The 22259-nt window shown below is 31.1% G+C and overlaps 4 protein-coding genes across 4 annotated transcripts; 2 read left to right on the top strand and 2 right to left on the bottom strand.

The window, feature by feature from the left end:
- Positions 1-133: 133 nt before the first annotated feature.
- LOC130015214 (adenylate-forming reductase 03009) lies at positions 134-2076 on the bottom strand. The gene has a single exon (XM_056104937.1). It carries the CDS (start codon positions 1987-1989, stop codon positions 322-324), a length of 1668 nt encoding a protein of 555 aa, XP_055960912.1. The 5' UTR covers positions 1990-2076; the 3' UTR covers positions 134-321.
- A 14062-nt stretch (positions 2077-16138) lies between these two features.
- On the top strand, positions 16139-17130 carry LOC130015237 (uncharacterized). Its single transcript, XM_056104995.1, has 3 exons — positions 16139-16505; positions 16584-17021; positions 17099-17130. Exons 1-3 carry the CDS (start codon positions 16139-16141, stop codon positions 17128-17130), a joined length of 837 nt encoding a protein of 278 aa, XP_055960970.1.
- A 12-nt stretch (positions 17131-17142) lies between these two features.
- Positions 17143-17798, top strand: LOC130015236 (uncharacterized). Its single transcript, XM_056104994.1, has 2 exons — positions 17143-17405; positions 17501-17798. Exons 1-2 carry the CDS (start codon positions 17143-17145, stop codon positions 17796-17798), a joined length of 561 nt encoding a protein of 186 aa, XP_055960969.1.
- Positions 17799-20099: 2301 nt separating this feature from the next.
- Positions 20100-21978, bottom strand: LOC126671235 (adenylate-forming reductase 03009). Its single transcript, XM_050364986.2, has one exon. It carries the CDS (start codon positions 21941-21943, stop codon positions 20276-20278), a length of 1668 nt encoding a protein of 555 aa, XP_050220943.1. The 5' UTR covers positions 21944-21978; the 3' UTR covers positions 20100-20275.
- Positions 21979-22259: the final 281 nt, after the last annotated feature.

The raw sequence follows: 22259 nt of genomic DNA, 5'->3' as shown, positions 1-22259 counted from the left end.
CAAGTTGAAAAATTCATATTGAATTTTAGAAAAAGCCCTCTAAAATTATGATTTATTTTAATATTAATTCTTGATTTAATTTGATAGAGAATGAAATTATACTAGCTGTTAACAAAAAAAAGGATAACAAATGTAGCAAAATTACTTGCAAAGTTATTAAGTGAACAATACAATTTGCTTTTTTGTCAGCAGCAACATAATAAAAGCTAAATTTCTCCTCTCTTTTGGACAGAATGGTTCAAAGAAAAAAAAATCAATTGAAAAGAATAACACAAAAAAAATAATGAAACATGAAAATATTACAAAAAATAATAATTAAGCTTAAGAATCCCAGATAGGACCAAATGCTGAAATTCCTGCACCTTTACAAGCATTAACAACGTCCCTACTTCCTTCAGGATTGCTCGTTACGATCACAACTTCAGCTCCCCAATTTTTAGCAGTATCAATACTCATTTGCGACACATTTGGCCTACCTAAGACAGCCGTATCGTGCACGATCACCTTGTCTTTCGGATGTCCACTCATCATTTCTTTTATCTCGTTTCCGAAATTTTGTTCGATCCCTTTCGCCACCCAGAGAACGCAAACACTGGCTCGACATGGCTGTAATAGAAACGACAGAAACACGCAAATACCGGAACCAGTAGCCACTAAAAGAACTCTGTCGTACATGTTTACTAGATATGGCAAGCCTGCGAAGTGCACTTGTCGAACCCATAAGTGGCTCGGTTTGTTCGCGACTAAAGATTTGGTGAAGTCGCCCACTGCACCGGCTAACATCATGTGTTCGTCTTTCCCATCTGATATAATTCCGAAAGCATGCCATTCTGATAAAGGCGACGGGCTGATTCTTCCGAGAATTCCAGGTTTTACGCCTCCTTCGAATTTAATAATCGAGGCGTGGCCTGACGGGGACGATATTTTGACAGGTACTCTTCTGACTGTTATCCACGGGATTATGATAAAAATTGTAATAGCTATTGTGAACCAGAATTCCTGCTGCCTGATTAGCCTCGAGCCTAGTTCGCTGCTGTAGGATTTGGTTTTTGGATCGTAAGAGATCGTGAGGAACACGAATGCCCATAGTAAGGCTAGAGCGGTCCATCCAGCGAACCGATGAGTTCTTTCGAATATGTTATGATGGAGATGGCGGACGAGAGGGAATGCGGCTAAAGCGGAAAGGAAGAGAAGCGAAAGAATCGCGGAGGCTACAGCTATGATAGCTGAGGAAGTGTTTTCTCTGTCGCTAAGAGTGAGAATTATAGAATATACGAGCCAAATTATAGATGAAACTCCGCATCCGCTGTGTATTCCACCGAGACTTTGAAGAAGAGCTGTGGTCCCAGTCTTTATCGGTAGAGGAACCCACGACCTCCCGAGTACTTTAACAGCGAGCCAGAAAACGACTCGTAGAAACGCTTCGCTTCTGCATACTGTCAGCACAAGAATGTTTGCGATAGCGAAGAGTGAAGCTCGGTTCTTTGCGTATGCAAAGTTCCCGGTAGCTGCAAGAACTAAACCGACAATGTTCAACGTCAAAGAAACAGCGAAAAGCCGCTTGTAGACAGTGAACAAGCCTTGATCGAGCAGAATTACCGACAATCTGCTCGCTTCTTGCTTTCGAGCCACCATTTTCTGCGGTTGCTCACGTTTACTAGCCAATTTTAGTGGATTTTCCTCCATTTTTCCTTCTTCCAGCATTTTCAAACTGATGATACCATCAGCTTCTTCTTCCTCTTCTTCAGGAGAGTCGTCATCTTCATGGTTAAGGTCACAAAAATGACTACTGACTCGACTCGTCGATCTTTGAACAGAAGAAGGGAAAATTTTCGAGGTATTTCCGACAGTTTGAAACCAAGAAAGCCAACCGCTTCCTTTAGGATCATCTTGATTATTGTTTGGTGTTGACAAAGCAAATGGATCAGCATGAGGTTTGATTTCAAATGCTACACCACGGCAGCTTGAAAATCTTACTGGGCTCTGCATTTTTTCTCTAAGAAATTGAGACAAGAATTAATGATTTGTAGGTAAAGAAGTGATGGTTTTGAAGTGATTCGAAGTTGGGTACTTATAGGGTTTTCAAGTAGCTTAGTTTTGGTCTTATTGTAATAATAAATTCATTCTTCAAATTGGCCCGCGAAGAAAAAGTCAAAGTTTATATATTTTGTTCAAAGTCAAAACCCAACTGGGTCGAGCCAGCTTGGAAGCTGGTACAATTGAATTTACTCACATGCATGGTGATGGTGTTTTACGTGCTAAATTTCTGATTAGTGGTGATTAAGTGCTAATTATTCTGAAACTATAACTACACTCGATAATGTTATTTATATTTCAAATGGTTTCTTTTGCAAATTGACTCACATGTTCACAGTCTCAAGTTGTATTTAGTTTAAATTTTGAATGCCCATTATCAAACCTTAATCTAGTTTTTAAAACTTCTTGCAACTTGTTTTACATATTAATTTGAGCATGTTAAAGAAATTATGTCAATCGATTCTTAGTGCATTAAACTGATGAAGGAAAATGCACCTTTGAAATTTAATTTTGACCTAAGCAAATTGTCTAAAAGTGTCCTTTATAATTTTGTAAAACAAAATTAAAAAAAAAATGAAATAGAGCAATTCACTTTGATTAAGGCCTAATTGACAAAAAAATTCTAAATTTTTGAGTTTGTTACAATTTAAATTAAATTTTTTATTTTTTATGATATTGTTCCGATTTTATTATTTCACTACTATTCTAGCCAATTTTTTTAATCAATTTTATTGTTTTAATTTTCAGTCAAATTTATATTATAATTCCATAATTAGTGAAATTTATTTTTCATAGTTTTAGAATTTAACTTATAATATAAAATAAATCAAAACTTACGTTAAAATTTAATTTTAAATTTTCTAATTTTCAGTAGTTAATTAAGCGGGAAAAAGAACAAATTTGAGGCTTAACATAATCAAAAAAACTCAAATAAACAAATAGATATTGTATTATAGTAAAAAATTAAAAAAAACAGCTAAAATTACAACGATTAATTCAGGTTATTATTAAAATATTTAAAAATTTGGTTTAAATTGCAGGCTATTCATAGAATTTTTCTTTTAATAATTAAGCCTTAAATCATAGAATTACCAATAGCAATAAGAGAATGAATGTGTACTTATTATTAGGATAATCAATATATATATGGAACTTTCTCGGAAAATAAATTAATTTTCCAATCAAGGGATTAAGAACTTTAGTAATTGAAAATACAATTAAGAAATTTGTTTCGTTCATTGAATCATATTTCTGTAATTGCCAAGTGATTAAATTCTCATCAAGAATGAAGAAGCACGCTACTGAATGCTTAGGCACTAATTTTCTTTTTAATAAATCATAAGTTTTATGAAAGGCCATAAGAATCAGTAAAAGCTTAACTATATAGTTTTTGCATAAGAAATAGCAAACTAGTAGCTACGATTAAGTGGAAATCAAAACAGAATCATCTAAATAAAATATAATGAGTACTTTTTAAAAAAATCTAAACCGGAAAAAAAAATTGACAATAGCTAAAATAGAAAAAGGTCAATGTTATAAAAATTCACTAATTTTACATATTTTCTCATTTTAATCACGCCGTTTGAAAATTGTCATTTTCATACACGAACTATCAATTTTTCTCAAATTCATATACCGTTTTAAAATCCGGTGAAAATTGCTGAGTTTATGACCATCCTTTTCCATTTTTTTTTTATATAAAAGGCCATAAGAATCAGTAAAAGCTTAACTATATAGTTTTTGCATAAGAAATAGCAAACTTGTAGCTACGATTAAGTGGAAATCAAAACAGAATCATCTAAATAAAATATAATGAGTACTTTTTAAAAAGTCTAAACCGGAAAAGAAAATTGACAATAGCTAAAATAGAAAAAGGTCAATGTTATAAAAATTCACCATTTTTACATATTTTCTCATTTTAATCACGCCGTTTAAAATTTGTCATTTTCTTACACGAACTATCAATTTTTCTCAAATCCATATACCGTTCTAAAATCCGATGAAAATTGCTGAGTTGGCAACCAAATAGTGTCATGCCATAACGAACCGCATAGTGACACGTCAACAATTTTCACCGGATTTTTGACCGGTTTATGGATTTGAGAAATATTGGTAGTTTAGAGAATACCTAGCAAACTGTAAATAGAAAAGTGATTCCTATTTATTAGCATTGTATTTGAATAGGAAAGAGAATTCTTATTCAAAGGAAGTCTTATTCAGGAATATTTTCCTGAATAAGCTTATCTTCTTTGCTAGGAGTCTGTATCTGAATAGAAAAGAAATCACGTATATCCGGTCTTCTAGATATGGTCATTCGTATATTAGGTTTCTGGCGATGCACATAGGCGACACGCTTTTACCGAGTCCTCTGTGAGTCAGTCTTTCTAGAAATTCGGCGAGTCTTCCTTTAATCTTCAAACTTGGCGAATCTCATGGACTCGGGTGTATCAAATTTTCGCCTTTTGGGTGAGTGCTAGGATACTCCTATAAAGGTAGATCATGTACAACTCGATTCTATTATAGTTACGAGAATTTGGTTTCCATCATTAGCCCCCCCTCCTCCCCCGGCTTCCTTTAATCTTCTAGTACTATGTATAAAATAACAAACGGAGAGGCTCACACTTTTACCTATAATTTTTTATATTTTATTATTAAATAATTATATAATTATATAATTTAATGTTTATAGTTATTTATTAATTTTATCAAATTTGATAGTTAATTTAACTAGATACTATCTGTTTATATAGTACAAAGTTGAACTCAAAATTATTGTATATAGAACAGTGATTTCGGGATCAATCCTCATTTTTAATAAAAAAATTCATAAAAGCTAATGAACTTTTCTGTATTATTTTATTCTTTTGGGTTAATTACATATAAAATCAATATCTTTACATAAAATTTCAAAAATAACACGACATTTAAAACGTGTCAATCCAGAAAATCACTTTTTATTTCTTTACAAAAACAATTTTTAATGGCGTCTTTCCTAACGTGGCATGACACATGGCACTTCCATCGCGTGTCCATATCAGCAGAAGTTTACCTAAAAGTGGATATATGTTATTTTAAAAAAAAAATGAAAGGTGATGCCCTGAATTGACACGTTTTAAATGTCGTGTTATTTTTGAGATTTCGTGTAAAGATAGTGAGTTTATATGTAATTAATTTTATTCTTTTTAATAATTTTATTATTTTTTTTGATTAAAAAGACCAATTGTATCCATGTATTTTCAAAGAAACAAGTGCTAACTTGCACTCTTTATTTTTGTCTCTAAACCAATATCTAGTCAATAATACATGACCTTTTCGTTAATCTTATTTTAAGAAAAAACTTGGATGAATGTATTTATTATCTTCTCTCGTTTAGTAATAATTCTTTTGTTGCTTTACAATATACCAAGTTTGGCTTTTTATTTATAAAAAGTTCATCATTATCCAAACAGACACATCAAATTATACTTGCTTATCCTTCTCTAGCTGGATATTATAATAACAAAATTAATTATTTAAAAACAATCTATGTTAAAACTTTTTTTATTTATATTCTAAATAAAAAAAAAATTCAATTATATTTTTATTAGAATTGTTATGTTTCAACTTTATTCCAAATTTAAAAATAATTGACGATTCAATTAATATAAGAATAAAAACATTAAAAAAACACTAAATAGCAATATCATATTTTTTCTATTTGAAAAATATAAATAAAACCTTTAACTTTAAAAACGTTCAAATAAATCCTAATAATTAATTAATTTTCAAAATTTTAATAAAAAAATTAAAAGACAATCCCGACAGACCACCTTTTTTCTTGAATCCTCCGTCATCGTATCCATTATCGTCCTCCTCCCATGGAAGGACATGAAAGAAGGACCTGCTTCTCTTTCCATGGAAGAAAGAGCAGATCTGCTCCTCCTTCTTGGCCCTAGAACTGAAAAATAACAAAAGTTCAAAAAAATTCAAAAATATATAAATTGAATTTGTTTCGTGTAAATGATGTTTTTTATGATTTTTAATTTTAAAAAGTTATTGATAATTAATATAAATTTAATAAAAAAATTATTATTATTTGCTAAAATTTGCAAGGAAGATGATTTTTTTTGTATTATTAATAACATTAATGTCTAATTAAAATATAGATTAAAAGATTAATTTAATTTTTTTTTTCTTATAGAAAGAGGTCAGATCCGAAACATAAAAATCCAAATAAGAATACGATTGAATTTTTTTTATATCAAGTTATACATAGAAAAAAATTAAAGTGGGTAATTTTTAAATAACTAGTTTCGCATTACGTGCTATGCACGTGGCTCGTAACGTAGCTTGTCAATGAACATATTAATAAATTTATTATAATTATATCAATTTTTTTATTTATAATTAATATTAAATTAGTTAAGAATTTTTTTAAAAGTAAATATAATATATTCGGCTATTAATTTTTTTCCACACTGAATTTATTCTTTTTTTGGTTTATAATAAACATAATTAAATAATTAATTTAATTTTATTAATAATATCTTTAAAAATAATAAGATAGAAATTTTTAATAATATTACTAAAAGATAGGTATTCCTACTAATTTGGAAATAATTTAGTTATTTTATACATATTAAAAATTAAATTGGAGATAATTTAGCTACCTATTCTAATTAGGACTTTAATTACAATAGTGATTTATTAAATAACTAATTAGTTAATGACTATAAAACCTTCATTTAGTAGTAAACTGAAAAGGATTATTCGGTAAATTTGTCTGTCCCTCCGTGCTTTTATATATAGTATAGATTAAGTCTAATAACAAAAATTTTGAACAAAAATATTTTATATGATTTTTTAAACTTGGCTTCCAAAGCTCCAAACTAAAAGATCTATCTTGACCAAACCTTAATGAAATAGTAATTTATTATATTAGAATATTTTTGACTATTATATAAATGATTTTAAAAGATTGCTATTTTGCACTTACAACTGTTATATATAACCGATAGTCCAATATCTTTGGATAATGTGTGCTTTTATATTTACAAAATGTACCATATACTTTTTCTTCAAGTTTAACTATATTTACAAAATGTGTCATATACTTGCTCTCTAAGTTTAGCCTTTTTTATTTAACATTGTAAAGTTTCTTTAAAATTTATTATGACCTAAACAAATCGTCTAAAAGTGTCCTTTAGAATTTTTGAAAATAAGACTAAAAAAAGAAATAGAGCGATTCACTTTAATTTAACATTGTAAAGCATGTGCTGTTAAATTAAGGCCTAATTGGACAAAAAAAAAATCTAAATTTTTGAATTTGTTACAATTTAAATTAAACTTTTTAAGTTTTATAATACTGTGTCGATTTTGTTATTTTGCTATAGTTTTATCCAATTTTCTTCTAATTAATTTAATTGTTTCAATTTTCAGTTGAAATTATATAATAATTTTGTAATTAGCGAAATTCATTTTTCACAATTCAAATTAAATTTAGCTTCTAATATAAAATAAATCAAAAAGAACGTTAAAATCTAATATTAAGCTTTTTAATTTTCGGTTGTTGAAGCGAAAAAAAGAAAACAAAATTAAGGCTAAATATAATTAGAAAATCCAAAAAAAAAAAGGTATTACACTATGGTGAAAATTGAGAAAATAATTTGAATTACAGTGATAAATTCAGAATATTATTACAAACGTTTAAAAGTTTGATTTAAATTAAAGCCACTTAAAAAAAAAATTAACAATTTGGCCTTAAATAAAAAGGCATAAATTAGCAATAGCAATAAGAGAATGGATGTGTACTTATTAGGATAATTAAAATATTGAACTTTTTCGAAAAATAAATAATTTTTCCAATCGACGGATTTGTTCATTGTATCATATTTCTGTAAATGCCAAGTGATTAAATTCTGATCAAAAATGAAGAAACACGCTAGTGTATATACTAGTAATTAAGTCTTTTCCAAGAATCCTGACCAATTCTTTCTTTTTAAAAGTAATTATCCGTCAATCATCTATATTTAGACAATCTCCAAGGGAGTCACCAAAATAATGCTCTTTTTCATCAAAAATGGTGAAGGAATTTTTCCTTCACCATTTCACTTTTTGAATATAATAATATGGTTAATGTATATTTTGTACATATAATTTGTAGTTGTATTTAATTAATTACTTACTTATTAAATAATTTAACGAGATAATGATATATAAATATTATATGAATAATTTTATAAAACATAAAAATCTTACATTGATAATTTTATGAGACAATTAAAAAAATATTACATAATTAATTTTACGAGACAATAATATAAACATATTACATAGATAATTTTACGATATAATAATATTATATGTAAATTCAGACGAATATGAGCATAAATAAGTTTATGGGTGTAATTGGTAGAAAAGTGTATAAAATATTAAGAATAAAAAATGATTATAATATTAAAAAAATAAAAAAGTATGTTTTTTTGTTGAAAAATTTGGTAATGATCATTGGAATGCATTTGGTGAAAATTAACCAAATTAAAAAATAGTGAGAGAAAAATGGTGACTCCCCATAGAAGCGATTTTCGCACTCCAAAATATATAACTGCGCTCCAAAATATTTTCAAATAGGCAAATATGCCCTCATAGAAGATTACTAACGCATCAATGTCAAACCAAGAATTTGAGCTCATAAAGGACCCATTTATTTACAATTCTTCTCATAATGGACCCACTTAAATCTTTTAAGTTTAACCATCTGTTACTCTTTACTACCATTCTATAATAATTACTAGTACTATTTATTATTTAAAAAATTAAGATTAATAACATGTTTTTATTACTTCGACTATCTCATTTTTCTGTCACTTTTTTTATATTTATACAAATAAAAAATACATTAAATATTATCACTATAAATTTCTTTCTTTTTTTGTTTTTTGCTTAAACAATACGATATAGTCAAATATATTATTAATTTTACATATTAATTTATATATCATATTTACTAATATTGGGGGTGAAAGGGGAAAATTTGTGTTAACAATTTAGAAGTGATTTTATTTGGAACAAAAAACATAAAAAATGACAAAAAAATGGGATCGGGAGAAGAATATTATATTTAAAATATAATTAAATGACTCTTTTCAAATATTTAATTTTATTTAACATCAATGTAACATAAATAAGGGTATGTAATATTAAAAATAATTAATTTATGTTTTCAAATGTATAAAATATACCCTTCCGTCGCAAATTGATTGGCAATTTAAAACACACGTGGATATTAAACATTAATTTTATTTATACATTTATACCTGATTGATACTGAATCCTATTTTAACTATAATGGAGCTGAGTTGCAGAAGATCCACTCTCAGATAATATCGGACTTCCGCCAGAAGAACCAAACATATAAGGAAGATGGTCGAATCCATAAGATCCGCCATGATACCATCCAACAAGATAAAGACCGAATCTCTGAGGACTCGGACAAAGCGCGTCGACCTCGGAATTCGGATAGATTACCAGATCTGCTACATATCTTGAAGTATTTCTCCTATTTGAATACAAACTTCCACTACTAAAAAACAGCCATTTAGCGACGGATTTTTCCGTCGCTAAATGGCTAAATTCCGTCGCTAAACGAGTTTAGCGACGTATTAGCGACGGACAACGTCCGTCGCTAAATATCTGGTCGCCAATTTTGCAGCGACCGAATACTTTTTTTTTTTGCGACGGATTTAAAAAAATTTGCGACGGATTTTGCGACGGATTTAAATCCGTCGCAAATTTTTTAAAAAAAAAATTATTTTTTAATTAAAATCGTAAAATGAAATATTATTTAAACGGTCAACCACCGTCACACACCCACTGGCTATACAACACACACCCGCACTGACCCGCAAATATCGCGGATTTTCCAACTTCCCAGTAGGTCACCCATCCTTCACATTACTCCCATCCACTCCTCTTTAACTTTGTAGTTCCCCCGCGCGTGACTCCAACTTATCCAGCTCAGATTCTTGTTTTATATCTATGTATATTATATTTAAATATAACAAAAAGATACTCCCGCAATTTACTCCCATATTATATAAAATAATTATTTTTTCATACTAATTATTTTTAAATAAAATAAATTATTTTTTAATAATTATTTTAAATAAAAACAACAAGTTATTAATATTACACTTTACTCCCACATTCTAATATAATAATTTTGTTATAAATAATTATTTTATTAATAAATAATTATAATAAATAATTAATTATTTTTAAATAAATAATTATAATAAATAATTATTTTATTAATAAATAATTACAATAAATAATTTTTTAATAAATTGTTTTATAATTAATATTGTTTTTATTAATAAATATTTGTTTTAATAAATATATTTTTTAATTATAATTTTTTTAATAAAAATAATACTTTTAGCGACGGATTTAGTAATCTGTCGCTAAAAGTTAGCATTTAGCGACGGATATGGTATTCCGTCGCTAAATGTATTACTTTTAGCGACGGATTACAAAATCCGTCGCTAAAAGTGAAAAACAAATTGGCGGGATTCATCCCGCCACTTTTAGCGACGGAATTTCCGTCGCTAAAAGTGACGGATTTTGAATCCGTCGCTAAATCCTTCGCAAATTTTGATTTTAGCGACAGATTTCAAATCCGTCGCAAATCGACTGTTTTCTAGTAGTGTTCAACTTAGGAAGATAAACTCTAACTTAGGAAGACGAGACTATTTAGGAAGACGTTGCTAAATAGGACTCATGTCTGAATAAGGTAGATTACTCCTATTCAGGGTCAAACCCTAGAAAGTACGATTCACTTTCCTACTACAACACTGCTAGATATGCAATCATCTACTATAAAAGGAGCATGAGGTATGCCTAAGCACACGACTACATTAATATACTCAAAACGCTGCTAAAAGCTCTAAATCGGAGAGTTAATCGGACAACCACCATCTGGTTAGCTTCTACCCTGTTTTGCAGGTCTCATTCACCGGATCAGAAGGCAGACTCTATCAATACCATTAATAAAATAAATCAAATATAATTAAAACCAACAAAAGTAAGAAGATAAGTTTTTATTGTAGTTAACATGGACAATAAAAATTGTGGGTAATTGATTAAAAAAATTATTTGTTGAGAAATTTTTAGATTTTTTTGCAATTATTTAATTTTTTTAATTTACAGAAACGGCCCAAAACGTTTCCTTATGAGTTTTTAGGAGTTTCCGGTTTCCAAAACGTTTCCGAAACGGGACGCACAATTTTATCGAAATTTCCGTGCTTCTTAGTCAGTAATTGTTTATTCTAATTATTTATTATTTTATATGAATTTAGAGTTTATTATATTGTTAATATTTATTTTAAAAATAAAAAAACAATTTCCAATCATTATAGTACTACATTTTATAATTAATATATACAAAAAATTTTGCTCCTTTTATTATTGTGTAAGTACTGCTTTAGTTATCTTATTCAGTATCACATATTAAATTTAATTAAATTATATCTTTTTCATATTTAAATTTGGTATTTTAAATTATAACTTAAAAATTTGTGCATTATTATTATTTTTATTTCAATTTAGCTACTAAATATAATAAGGTAATTAGTTAGTAACTAACGAGTTTTAAAATATGAAAGGCTTATAATATTTTAGAAAAATACATTGATTCATTAATCAATAAATATATTGAATTCTTTTGAATAAATAATGATAAGTTAAAATAAGTTTTATTTGTAAAAATCTTTTATTTAAACTAATGTTTGGCTAAGGATGGAGGCTTAAATATATCAAATTAAAGATTATTGTATGCATAAAAATTGAAGTTCATGTAACAATATTTTAGTTTAATATCAATAAATAAAAATAACATAGACGACTTCTTTGCAATTGTAATCACATAAAGGAAAAAAATTTGGAAAATATAAAATTTGGTGAATTAACTATATATGAAGGCTGGAACAAAACAAAAGAGAAGCAAGGATTTAGTTCTTTATCTTTTATCAAGATGTGGAGTGCGATTATAACATGTTGGAGTGTAAAAATCGCTTCCAGTTTATTTATGACTATTCCATAAATGGAAGGAAAATAATCTGTTTTTATTTAGATGTTGTTTTAGAATAAAGTGCTAAAATTAACTTTTTTTTATCCTTTTTTTAAAATCTTAACCGCGAGACCTCTTAAATTGAGGTGATTTTGGCCATTTCTTGGCTTAATTATCTCTCCAACTTTTATATTCTTTCTAAATCTAGTATGCAACTTATTTTGTTTATACGTGTTTATAGTTTATATTTTTTATTTGTGAATTTTTTTTTTCTTCTTTGTTTTGGTTCTCAATTATCTTTTACCAAATTTGCTATTTTCTTAATGGAAACACTTCTAGAGGTTCTGAAATTTTATAATAAAATTTTATTTCTAATTATTTTTCAATTAAACTCATTTAAAAATTTAAGAGTTTATTTGTGATTTAAAATAATCATTGAACGGAGCGGACAGATAGACGAATTTCACATTTAAAGTGTTCCGTGAACGCGCTTAAAGGCATTTGATATTAAAATATAATAGTAAAAATTATAAAAAAAAACTCTTAAAATGACATTTATTGGTAGATTTTTTTAGATAGAACTATTTAAATTAAAAAGGGCTGATTACAGAAAGACCAAAGTAATTTTATTTACGGAAAGACCAAAGTAATTTTATTTTTTTTATTTGGTTTATATTTACATGTCTGCAATTACTATAATTACTTAGCAATGATACCACCTAACCACTTTTCGACTATCTCAGTCAGTGGAAATAATACCACCTTTCATCACTCCTTTTTTAGGCAGTGGAATCACTTGTAGATCATTGCCCTGATATCACCTTTGTCACGATCCGATTCTCGGCGTCGAGACCGGCGCTAGGGAATGAGAGTGGTTGCTCCGAAACCCGTAGCAAGCCTTAAAAATACATTAAAATCACTTAAATTTTTTCGCGGAATTCAAATCATTTTCGAACATTTTAAAATCGCAGTTTAAAACGTTCTAATAAAAAAATTACCATTTAAAACATTCACATAATTTTCTCTTTAATTATTGCATTTTAGTTTCAAAACAATTTCATTATGGTTTATTATGGATCTCATTATACATTCCACCTTACTATGGTAATAACTGCATTTCACTATGCAGACCATTTCATTATGGATTTAACTGCATTTCATTATGCAGATGCGTTCATCGCATTTTATACTTGTGCAGTCGCTCGGACTTTCGCACAACATTCACATATTACATATTATCAGAGTTTAAGCGTTATAAAATATAAAGCATAAATAAGTCCAACGACTACTAAGGTATCATCGTTCAGTATTCTAGCTACTGCAACTCTAGACACATAAAGAAAAGTCATTCTCACTTTATTCAAGTCAGGGATTTCCGGAATAAGAAATTGGCAATCCACACCTCAAACTACTCGCCTGTAAAAATTATAAATTCAACGGGGTCAGTTATAAAAACTGAGTGAATGCGTACAACATGTACTAATAAACATTAATATGAAAGCAATGCATTCCAGATTACCGATTCATATGAAACCCTAAACCATGATTCATGATCCTATATACTTTCAGAACAGGAAACATAAATATTCCATTTTTTCCATTCCATTCGGGTTAACCTTTTATTTTCCTTTGACCGTATTTATTTTCTCTTTTTGTACTTTTAGCCAGTCAAATCCGATTATTCTAATTTTACGTATTTGAAAATTCCAGACTCTTCTTACAATACAACGGATTTCGGCAGTACATAAATATTGTCGCCAATTTCAGTTTTTTAATAAAAGGTTCAACCTCTCAGATCTCGGCAGTTTCTCTACCTGCCTTTGGTCGTCTATATTCCGTTGTCTCTGAAGATCTGTTTCCATATGTCTGGACCGTCGTCTCAGACTTCCAGACCATCGTCCGGATTTCCACATACCATTTTTATGCAAACACATTCTAAATGCAATACCGGTGATCACACATCACTATTGCCGCCCAATAGTAAGCATGTTTTAATGAATCTAAATCGATTTCAAAACTATGTATAATAGCTCATGCGATTTAAATTCAAAATAAAATAAAGCATTTGCAAATCATGTAAAGCAGTTCGCAATATTTTTAATACTAATATTTAGCAGTATAAGTTGTAAACACACTCACAGTACTCGCTTATTCCAAATTTAAAAATATCACCCGTCGAATATCAAAACCTTCGCTCGCCGGTTTCCGCGACAAAATTCGCTGGATCTAATTTAGAGATTAAACATTAATAAATGTATTAACTCTAAATTCTAGGATAAATTCTAGACCGACTCGATCAAATAAACCACATAATCACATAACCAAATTTGATTCCGACTATCTATTTCCGCGTCATCGTATTTCTATACGATACACTCTATTCACATAGTTTATTTAATTCCATAAATAAACATAGAATTATAACTCCATATAATTCTAACACATAATCAATTCACACCATTTTCTAAAACACACTTTTAAAAAATCTCATCAAATATACCACATTTCAAAAATAACCAAAAATATTTTTTCCGTCAAATATTTTTGTACCCGGGGCTCGGCCTCCCTTATTTTCTGCTAAAAACATTTCGGCACTAACTGCTGCCAATTGAGCTTAGGACTGAGCCATCATGCTCTATCCAATCTGCTCATTTTTTGGTCACCGTATTCCGGTGGTTTTGGCTGGAAAACTCAAAAAACACTAAAAACGCTTAAAAATCCATTTTAAGCCATTTTAACACCGAAATTCATCAAAATTTATTTTAAACAGATTTTTAATTTTCATCTTGTAAAAACAGAAGCCCATAATTTTTAAATTAATATTTTCCATTATTTTAACAATTAAAATCGAAATAACCATTAATAGTCAAAACCGATTATTAATCCGTCAAAACATCTCAATTAAATAAGTTAAATTCCATAAATAATCATCATATATATTTCATACATTTTTCATGAATAATTTCTGCCCAGAAATTAAAATGACAAAAATACCCTTTTTAAACAATTTTTACCGAATAAACAATTATCAAAAATTAAACCCGATTAACAAACCATTAAAAATTCACCATTAAAGATTTATTCACCATCAACCCAACATCTAAATCAAACATAAACCAATTATTTTCAGAAATTTAAAATCCATTTATTTATCTTTTTTTAAGCGATTTTTAAGCTTTAAACTTATAAAAAAAAATCTAAACTTGTATCATTAAATTAATACCCGAATTAATTAACATTTTTAATCCACAAAAATTACACTTTAAAGCATACTGTAACCTCATCATTTAGATCAGCCCAGAAATTAAAATAAATAATTTAATTTCACGTAAATATTCATTCAAAACCGAAACCCATCAAAACAACAATCAAAACCAGTTAATCAACCATCAAACACCATTTTTAAAGCATCCTAAGCATGTTTCTATGATTCATCAACATCAGCAAACAAAAACTAAGATTTGAGTTTTAAAATTCACCTTAATTCAACATGCAAATATAGATTAATGATCTACGCAAGTTTCCCGACAACTTTTGTTAAGAAAATTTTGTAAGAAAATCAAAGTGTAAAATTTTGTATTTGGAGCTATGGTGTATTCGGCACCCACACAAAATGAAGAAGAAGATTGAATTGCTTGGGCACCAAGCTTGTCTAGAGAAATATCTAGATATTAGTTTGATGTTTTATTTATTTACAAGTTTGCCACTATGACATTTTTGTAAATAAATCGAACTCTAGGGGCAAAATAAATTCAATTTTCTCAAATATTTAAAAATATTAAATCATATCATAAGGGCTGAATTAAAATAACTATTTTGACGGTTTTTAGTGAAAATCACAAAATTCACTTTTAACACGTAAAATTGCCAAAAGTTACACTTAAGGCAAAACACATACCAAACCACATTTTCACACTTGTAAATTCATCTCGTGAATTTATTCACTATTTTCGAGATCCTAATTAATTAAAATTGGACACACACGAAAATAAACACTAATAATTCTACGGGGTATTACAAAAAACAACACTGGTTCTAGTTTGCAGGCATCAAAATATGTGCAATTTGTGGTTGCGCGCCACCCTGCTCCAGAAAACCAACACCTGGACGTTGACGAAATATAACGGGCCACACATATGGGATATGCTAGTGTCAACTCGTAACCACATAAATTTTGGAATTATTCAAATTGCCGATTTTATTAAGACTCAAGTGTTGGGGCAGCGTGATATACGGATTAAGACGCTTATGGCGGGAATTTTAAAATCCTTGGGACTGACCCTTCCATATAAGCGGGTGTGGTATGGGAAGGAGAGAGCAATTAGTAGCGTCTACGGGGACTGGGAATATAACTACACGCAAATCACGAAATTCATGGATAACTTGGTCCTCGTGAATCCTGGATCTTTCTGGCATGCCGAAGGTATGAAATAAATCACTATTTTAAATTTAATATGTATTTAAATTTATATTATATCCTAACTATATCAATTTCCAACAGGCCGCCAAACTGATTGCGGTGGGGTGGAATGTAGAATTTTCAAAAGAATATTTTGGACCTTCTTCCCGATGGTGGACAGATTTCCATTTTGCAAACCAGTTCTATTCATCGACCGGACGCATTTATATGGTAAATATAAATTGCATATGTTGATAGCGTCGGCGGTAGATGGCAACAACCACATAATGCCAGTGGCGATTGCAATAGTTGATTCTGAATCTAGTGAGAGTTTTGAATATTTTTTGGATCATCTTGGAGATCAAGTCATTCGCGATCGAAAGGTGGCCATTGTTTCAGATCGCGCTTCCGGATTAATATTGGTTTTGAAGCGTCCGGAATGGGAAGAGATTGATCACTTTTTCTGTATTCGGCATTTAATGGCCAATTTCCACACTCATATCAGGAATAATGATATGAAGACGCTGGTTGAGAAAGAAGGTATTTTGCTGTTACTCGTCAACATTTGTGGTTATTGAAAAATTTTGCACTAACAAGTACCCCATATTTACGTGTAGGTCGGACTTTTCAAGAGAAAAAGTACAAGTGATATATGGACACTATGGCAATAAGATCTCCGGCGGAGTATGCTTATTTGACTGATGAGATATATCTTAAGAAAGAACAATGGGTTTTGTGTTGGGACATTAAAGCGCAAAGGAACAGTGTAATGACAGCGAACTACGCCGAGTCCATAAATGCGACGCTAAAGAATATAAGGGGGCTTCCAATCACCGCGATGATAGAGGCTATCTTTGACAGGCTCAGCGATATGTTCGTCAAGCGTTGGGAAACGTATAAAGGGATAATCGCCAAGGGCGTCTTGTTTACTCCGATCTGCAACACACATTTGAAAAACGCAACATTAAAGCCCGCACCCATACTTGCAAGAAGTATAACCCGAACAACCTGACTTGCAGGGTGATTACTAGGAAGGATAATTTTCGGGCAAAGGGAGGAAATATCCAGAAGGTCAACCTTCGAAGAATGAAGTGCACGTGCAGTAAGTTTCAACACCACCAGATCCCCTGCTCCCATGCTATGACAGTCATTCAACAAGAAAAGTTGAACCCTCACGACTTCATAGGGTGGCGGTACCAAACCAAGAACGCCATACAAGCATGGAATACTCAGTTTAATCCATTACCTCCCGACGAGATGTGGATTGGTTCTCGAGAGGTCCCATTTATTCCAAATGCTAACTTGATAATATTATAGCTGCCAATGATTGGGGAGAGAAGCTCCCCAATCATTGGAGCTAAAGCAGCCCGCAATGGCCTATTGCGGGCTGCTATAGCACTAATCCAGTTGACTTTAGCACTAATCCAGCTGACTAATCAGCTGGATTAGTGCAGCCCGCAATGGGCCATTGCGGGCCGGTGGGCCCCAGGCACCAAATTGTAATTTTTGTGCTTTGGGGCATAAAAAAGGAATTCCCCCTTCATATGGGGAATAAAATTATCAAAAACCCGTCCGGATTTGAAAATATTGCATTCACGTATTAAAATACTATGAGAAACTGATATTGTTTACAAATATAACATTTATAAATGTTTGAAGAAGATTAAATTCTATTTTTAACATTTATTAAAATTAATTATATAATTTAAAATTAAATAGCCATACTGAAATGTTCATATATTAAAAACACTATTCCTCATGGCTAGAGATTGAATCGTTCTCATCGGCATACGTATAGAGAAGGGAACCGATGTGCGGATTGGATGGCTAACTTGGGTTTTACCCACTCTATAGGGCTAGTGACTGACTCGGAAATCTTTTCAGGCATCTCTCGGATTATTTCGGAAGATATCATCAGTGTCTGTATTCTTAAAATGTGTAGACTTTTTTAGTTTTGGCCTTATCCTCTCTCTGTGATAAATAAAAACACTATTTGGTTACAATTAGTTCAAATTCACATTTATTATGCTTTAAGGTAAAAATATAAACTTTTGAATAAATACTTCAAATATGAAGAAAAAAATACTTCAATTCATTAAGAGATATTGTTAATTTTAATTTTATTAACTATTTTTTTTTTAATTTTTTTATAGTTAAATTTAATTTTAGAATACATATTTCTTTATTAAAATTAAACACTTATTTAATTTGTGTTATTATATTGAAATTAAACTCTTATATATATAATTTGCATCATCTTATTGAAATTAAATACTATAAGTAAATTTAACAAATATTTACCTAAAACTTTTAATTTAAGCAATAATATTAATTTTAAAGATAATTATTGATAACGTAGTGATAACACCTCGTAGGGGCGAAGCACCCTCACCAAAACTAAGTATTGCTGAGTCGAGCAATTTACCGACCTAGTGCCTAGGGGTCACCAAGCTATAAGAGACGAGGTCATATCTCGGCCAGATATCTGATGAAGATCGTCGAGAAAGAATTCTCCGAGCTATGATGATCGACATCGCAACTCGGTCGAATGATACCATTAGGTCGGACCTCGAAATATCACCGAACTAGAGAAACGCCCAACGTATCTCGGACTAACAGTCACGTGTAACTGATTCTGAGGACCACAAGAGATCCTCTAACAAATACAAAAAAAATGTTCCCGGCACCAGACGCACCTAACAAACCGCGCCAAATACGGAAAAACACGTAAACATAACAGAAATTAGGGACCACAAGAAGGAGAAGAGGACAGCACAATAAGGTTTGCAAGGGTTATACTATAAAAAGAACGTCACGTGCAAATTCTAGGTAATTATTCTTTTTTCACCATTCTTATTCTTGTTTTTTCTTCTTCTTCTTTTTCTTCTTCTTTCCCTTACTGAAAATATTTTTTAAGTGTCGGAGTAAACATCCGGTGACCCCCATTAGAGTTTCTTTTGACCTCTGTTTACTAGTGTGTAGGTTTCCGGAACTCGGATCCATTTTGTGATTCATAAATTATAAATCATGAATATTATGCATATATAATATTATTTTAAACTTTAAAACTTAAATACAAATTATGTTTTGAAATTTAAAAACAAAACATTATGCTTTGCAATTTGGAATACAGTGTAATTTTTTAATTAAAAAATATGTATATTATAATAGTGGTACAATAATGCATATTCTCAAATCCAAAAGATATTGGCTTAACTTATTATGGGGTCCTTAGATTATATGGTTTTGGTTCATCGTATCTCTCAATTTTTATTTGACTTTTTTAGGTATTTAATTTTTTTTTTCATCAGGTCCCTCAACTTTTATTTGACTTCCTCAAATCCCTAAACTTTCGTTTTTTGATTCATTGTTGCCTAAATTTTCATCTTTTAGTTCATTAATCCGTTTAAGGACGTAATGAATGAAAAAACAAAAATTTAGAGATTTGAGGATGCTAAATAGAAGTTGAGGGATCTGATAAACTAAAAAAATAAAAATTTAAAGACCTGAATAAGCCAAATACAAGTTGAGAGATCTGATAAACCAAAATAGCATAATTCAGGGATCTCAAAATGGATTTAGCCAAAAATATTATCAAAAAATTATTTGATTTTCAAATTATAAAAATCTAATAGCATATGATTTATTTTACAATTACTTCTTAATTTAATTTGATAGCATATCACTTACAAAGATAAGTCAACGATACAATTTATTCTTTTGTCAGTAGCACCATGATACATCACTTAATGTAGAGTTCATGTGCTAGGATTAAACATATGACAAAGCTAAGCCTAAGAATCCCAAATAGGACCAAAGGCTGAAATTCCTGCACCTTTGCAAGCATTAACAACGTCTCTACTTCCTTCAGGATTGCTCGTAACGATCACAACTTCAGCTCCCCAATTTTTAGCAGTATCAATACTCATTTGCGACACATTTGGCCTACCTAAGACAGCCGTATCGTGAACGATCACCTTGTCTTTCGGATGTCCGCTCATCATTTCTTTTATCTCGTTTCCGAAATTTTGTTCGATCCCTTTCGCCACCCAGAGAACGCAAACACTGGCTCGACATGGCTGTAATAGAAACGACAGAAACACGCAAATACCGGAACCTGTCGCGACTAAAAGAACTCTGTCGTACATGTTCACTAGATAAGGCAAGCCTGCGAAGTGCACTTGTCGAACCCATAAATGGCTCGGTTTGTTCGCGACTAGAGATTTTGTGAAATCGCCCACTGCACCGGCTAGCATCATGTGTTCGTCTTTCCCGTCAGAGATAATTCCGAAAGCATGCCACTCGGATAATGGAGATGGGCTGATTCGTCCGAGAATTCCAGGTTTTACTCCTCCTTCGAACTTAATAATCGAGGCGTGGCCTGACGGGGAAGATATTTTGACAGGTACTCTTCTGACTGTTATCCACGGGATTATGATAAAAATTGTAATAGCTATTGTGAACCAGAATTCCTGCTGCCTGATTAGCCTCGAGCCCAGTTCGCTGCTGTAGGATTTGGTTTTTGGATCGTAAGAGATCGTGAGGAACACGAATGCCCATAGTAAAGCTAGAGCGGTCCATCCAGCGAACCGATGAGTTCTTTCGAATATATTATGATGGAGATGGCGGACGAGAGGGAATGCGGCTAAAGCGGAAAGGAAGAGAAGCGAAAGAATCGCGGAGGCTACAGCTATAATAGCTGAGGAAGTGTTTTCTCTGTCGCTAAGAGTGAGAATTATAGAATATACGAGCCAAATTATAGATGAAACTCCGCATCCGCTGTGTATTCCACCGAGACTTTGAAGAAGAGCGGTGGTTCCAGTCTTGATCGGTAGAGGAATCCATGACCTTCCGAGTACTTTAACAGCGAGCCAGAAAACGACTCGTAGAAATGCTTCGCTTCTGCATACAGTCAGCGCGAGAATGTTTGCGATAGCAAAAAGTGAAGCTCGGTTCTTCGCGTATGCAAAGTTCCCGGTAGCTGCAAGAACTAAACAGACGATGTTCAACGTCAAAGAAACAACGAAAAGCCGCTTGTAGACGGTGAACAAGCCTTGATCGAGCAGAATTACCGACAACCTGCCCGATTCTTGCTTTCGAGCAGCCATTTTAGGCGGTTGCTCTCGCTTACTAGCCATTTTTAGTGGATGCTCCTCCACTTTTCCTTCTTCCAGTGTTTTCAAACTGATGATACCATCAACTTCTTCTTCTTCTTCTTCAGGAGAGTCGTCCTCTTCATGGTCAAGGTCACAAAAATGGCTACTGACTCGACTCATTGATCGGTTGACAGTAGAAGGGAAAATTTTAGACGAATTTCCACCAGCTTGAAACCAAGAAAGCCAACCGCTTCCTTTAGGATCATCTTGATTGTTGTTTTGTGTTGACAAGGCAAATGGATCAGCATGTGGTTTGATCTCAAATGCTACTCCACGGCAGCTTGAAAATCTTACCGGGTTCTGCATTTTTTTTTTCAGAGATAGACACAAGAATTAATGATTTGTAGGTGAAGAGAAGTGATGGTTTTGAAGTGATGAGAAGTAGGGTATTTATAGGGTTTTCAAGTGACTTATTCTTGGTCTTATTGTGATAATAAATCCATGCTGGCAAAGAAAAGTCAAAGTTTTAATATTTTTTTCGAAGTCAATACTCAATTGGGTTGAGTCAACTTAGAAGCTGTAATAACGGCATATACTCACATGCATGGTCTTTTACGTGCTAAATTTCTAATTAGTGTAGTGGTGGAGAAATAAAATTCTAAATCTAATTTATATTAGTATT

This window comes from Mercurialis annua, linkage group LG3, assembly GCF_937616625.2.
Source record: "Mercurialis annua linkage group LG3, ddMerAnnu1.2, whole genome shotgun sequence".
NCBI classification, from domain to species: Eukaryota; Viridiplantae; Streptophyta; class Magnoliopsida; order Malpighiales; family Euphorbiaceae; genus Mercurialis; species Mercurialis annua.
This window is presented reverse-complemented; position numbering and strand designations above follow the sequence as displayed.

Bases quoted from the DNA above. Each gene is read 5' to 3' on its own strand.
- LOC130015214 (XM_056104937.1), bottom strand. From the start codon at position 1,989: ATGCAGAGCCCAGTAAGATTTTCAAGCTGCCGTGGTGTAGCATTTGAA.
- LOC130015237 (XM_056104995.1), top strand. From the start codon at position 16,139: ATGTGCAATTTGTGGTTGCGCGCCACCCTGCTCCAGAAAACCAACACC. The intron at 16,506-16,583 runs GTATGAAATAAA...AATTTCCAACAG, and splicing joins ATCTTTCTGGCATGCCGAAG to GCCGCCAAACTGATTGCGGT. The intron at 17,022-17,098 runs GTATTTTGCTGT...ATTTACGTGTAG, and splicing joins GACGCTGGTTGAGAAAGAAG to GTCGGACTTTTCAAGAGAAA.
- LOC130015236 (XM_056104994.1), top strand. From the start codon at position 17,143: ATGGCAATAAGATCTCCGGCGGAGTATGCTTATTTGACTGATGAGATA. The intron at 17,406-17,500 runs GTTTACTCCGAT...CCTGACTTGCAG, and splicing joins ATAATCGCCAAGGGCGTCTT to GGTGATTACTAGGAAGGATA.
- LOC126671235 (XM_050364986.2), bottom strand. From the start codon at position 21,943: ATGCAGAACCCGGTAAGATTTTCAAGCTGCCGTGGAGTAGCATTTGAG.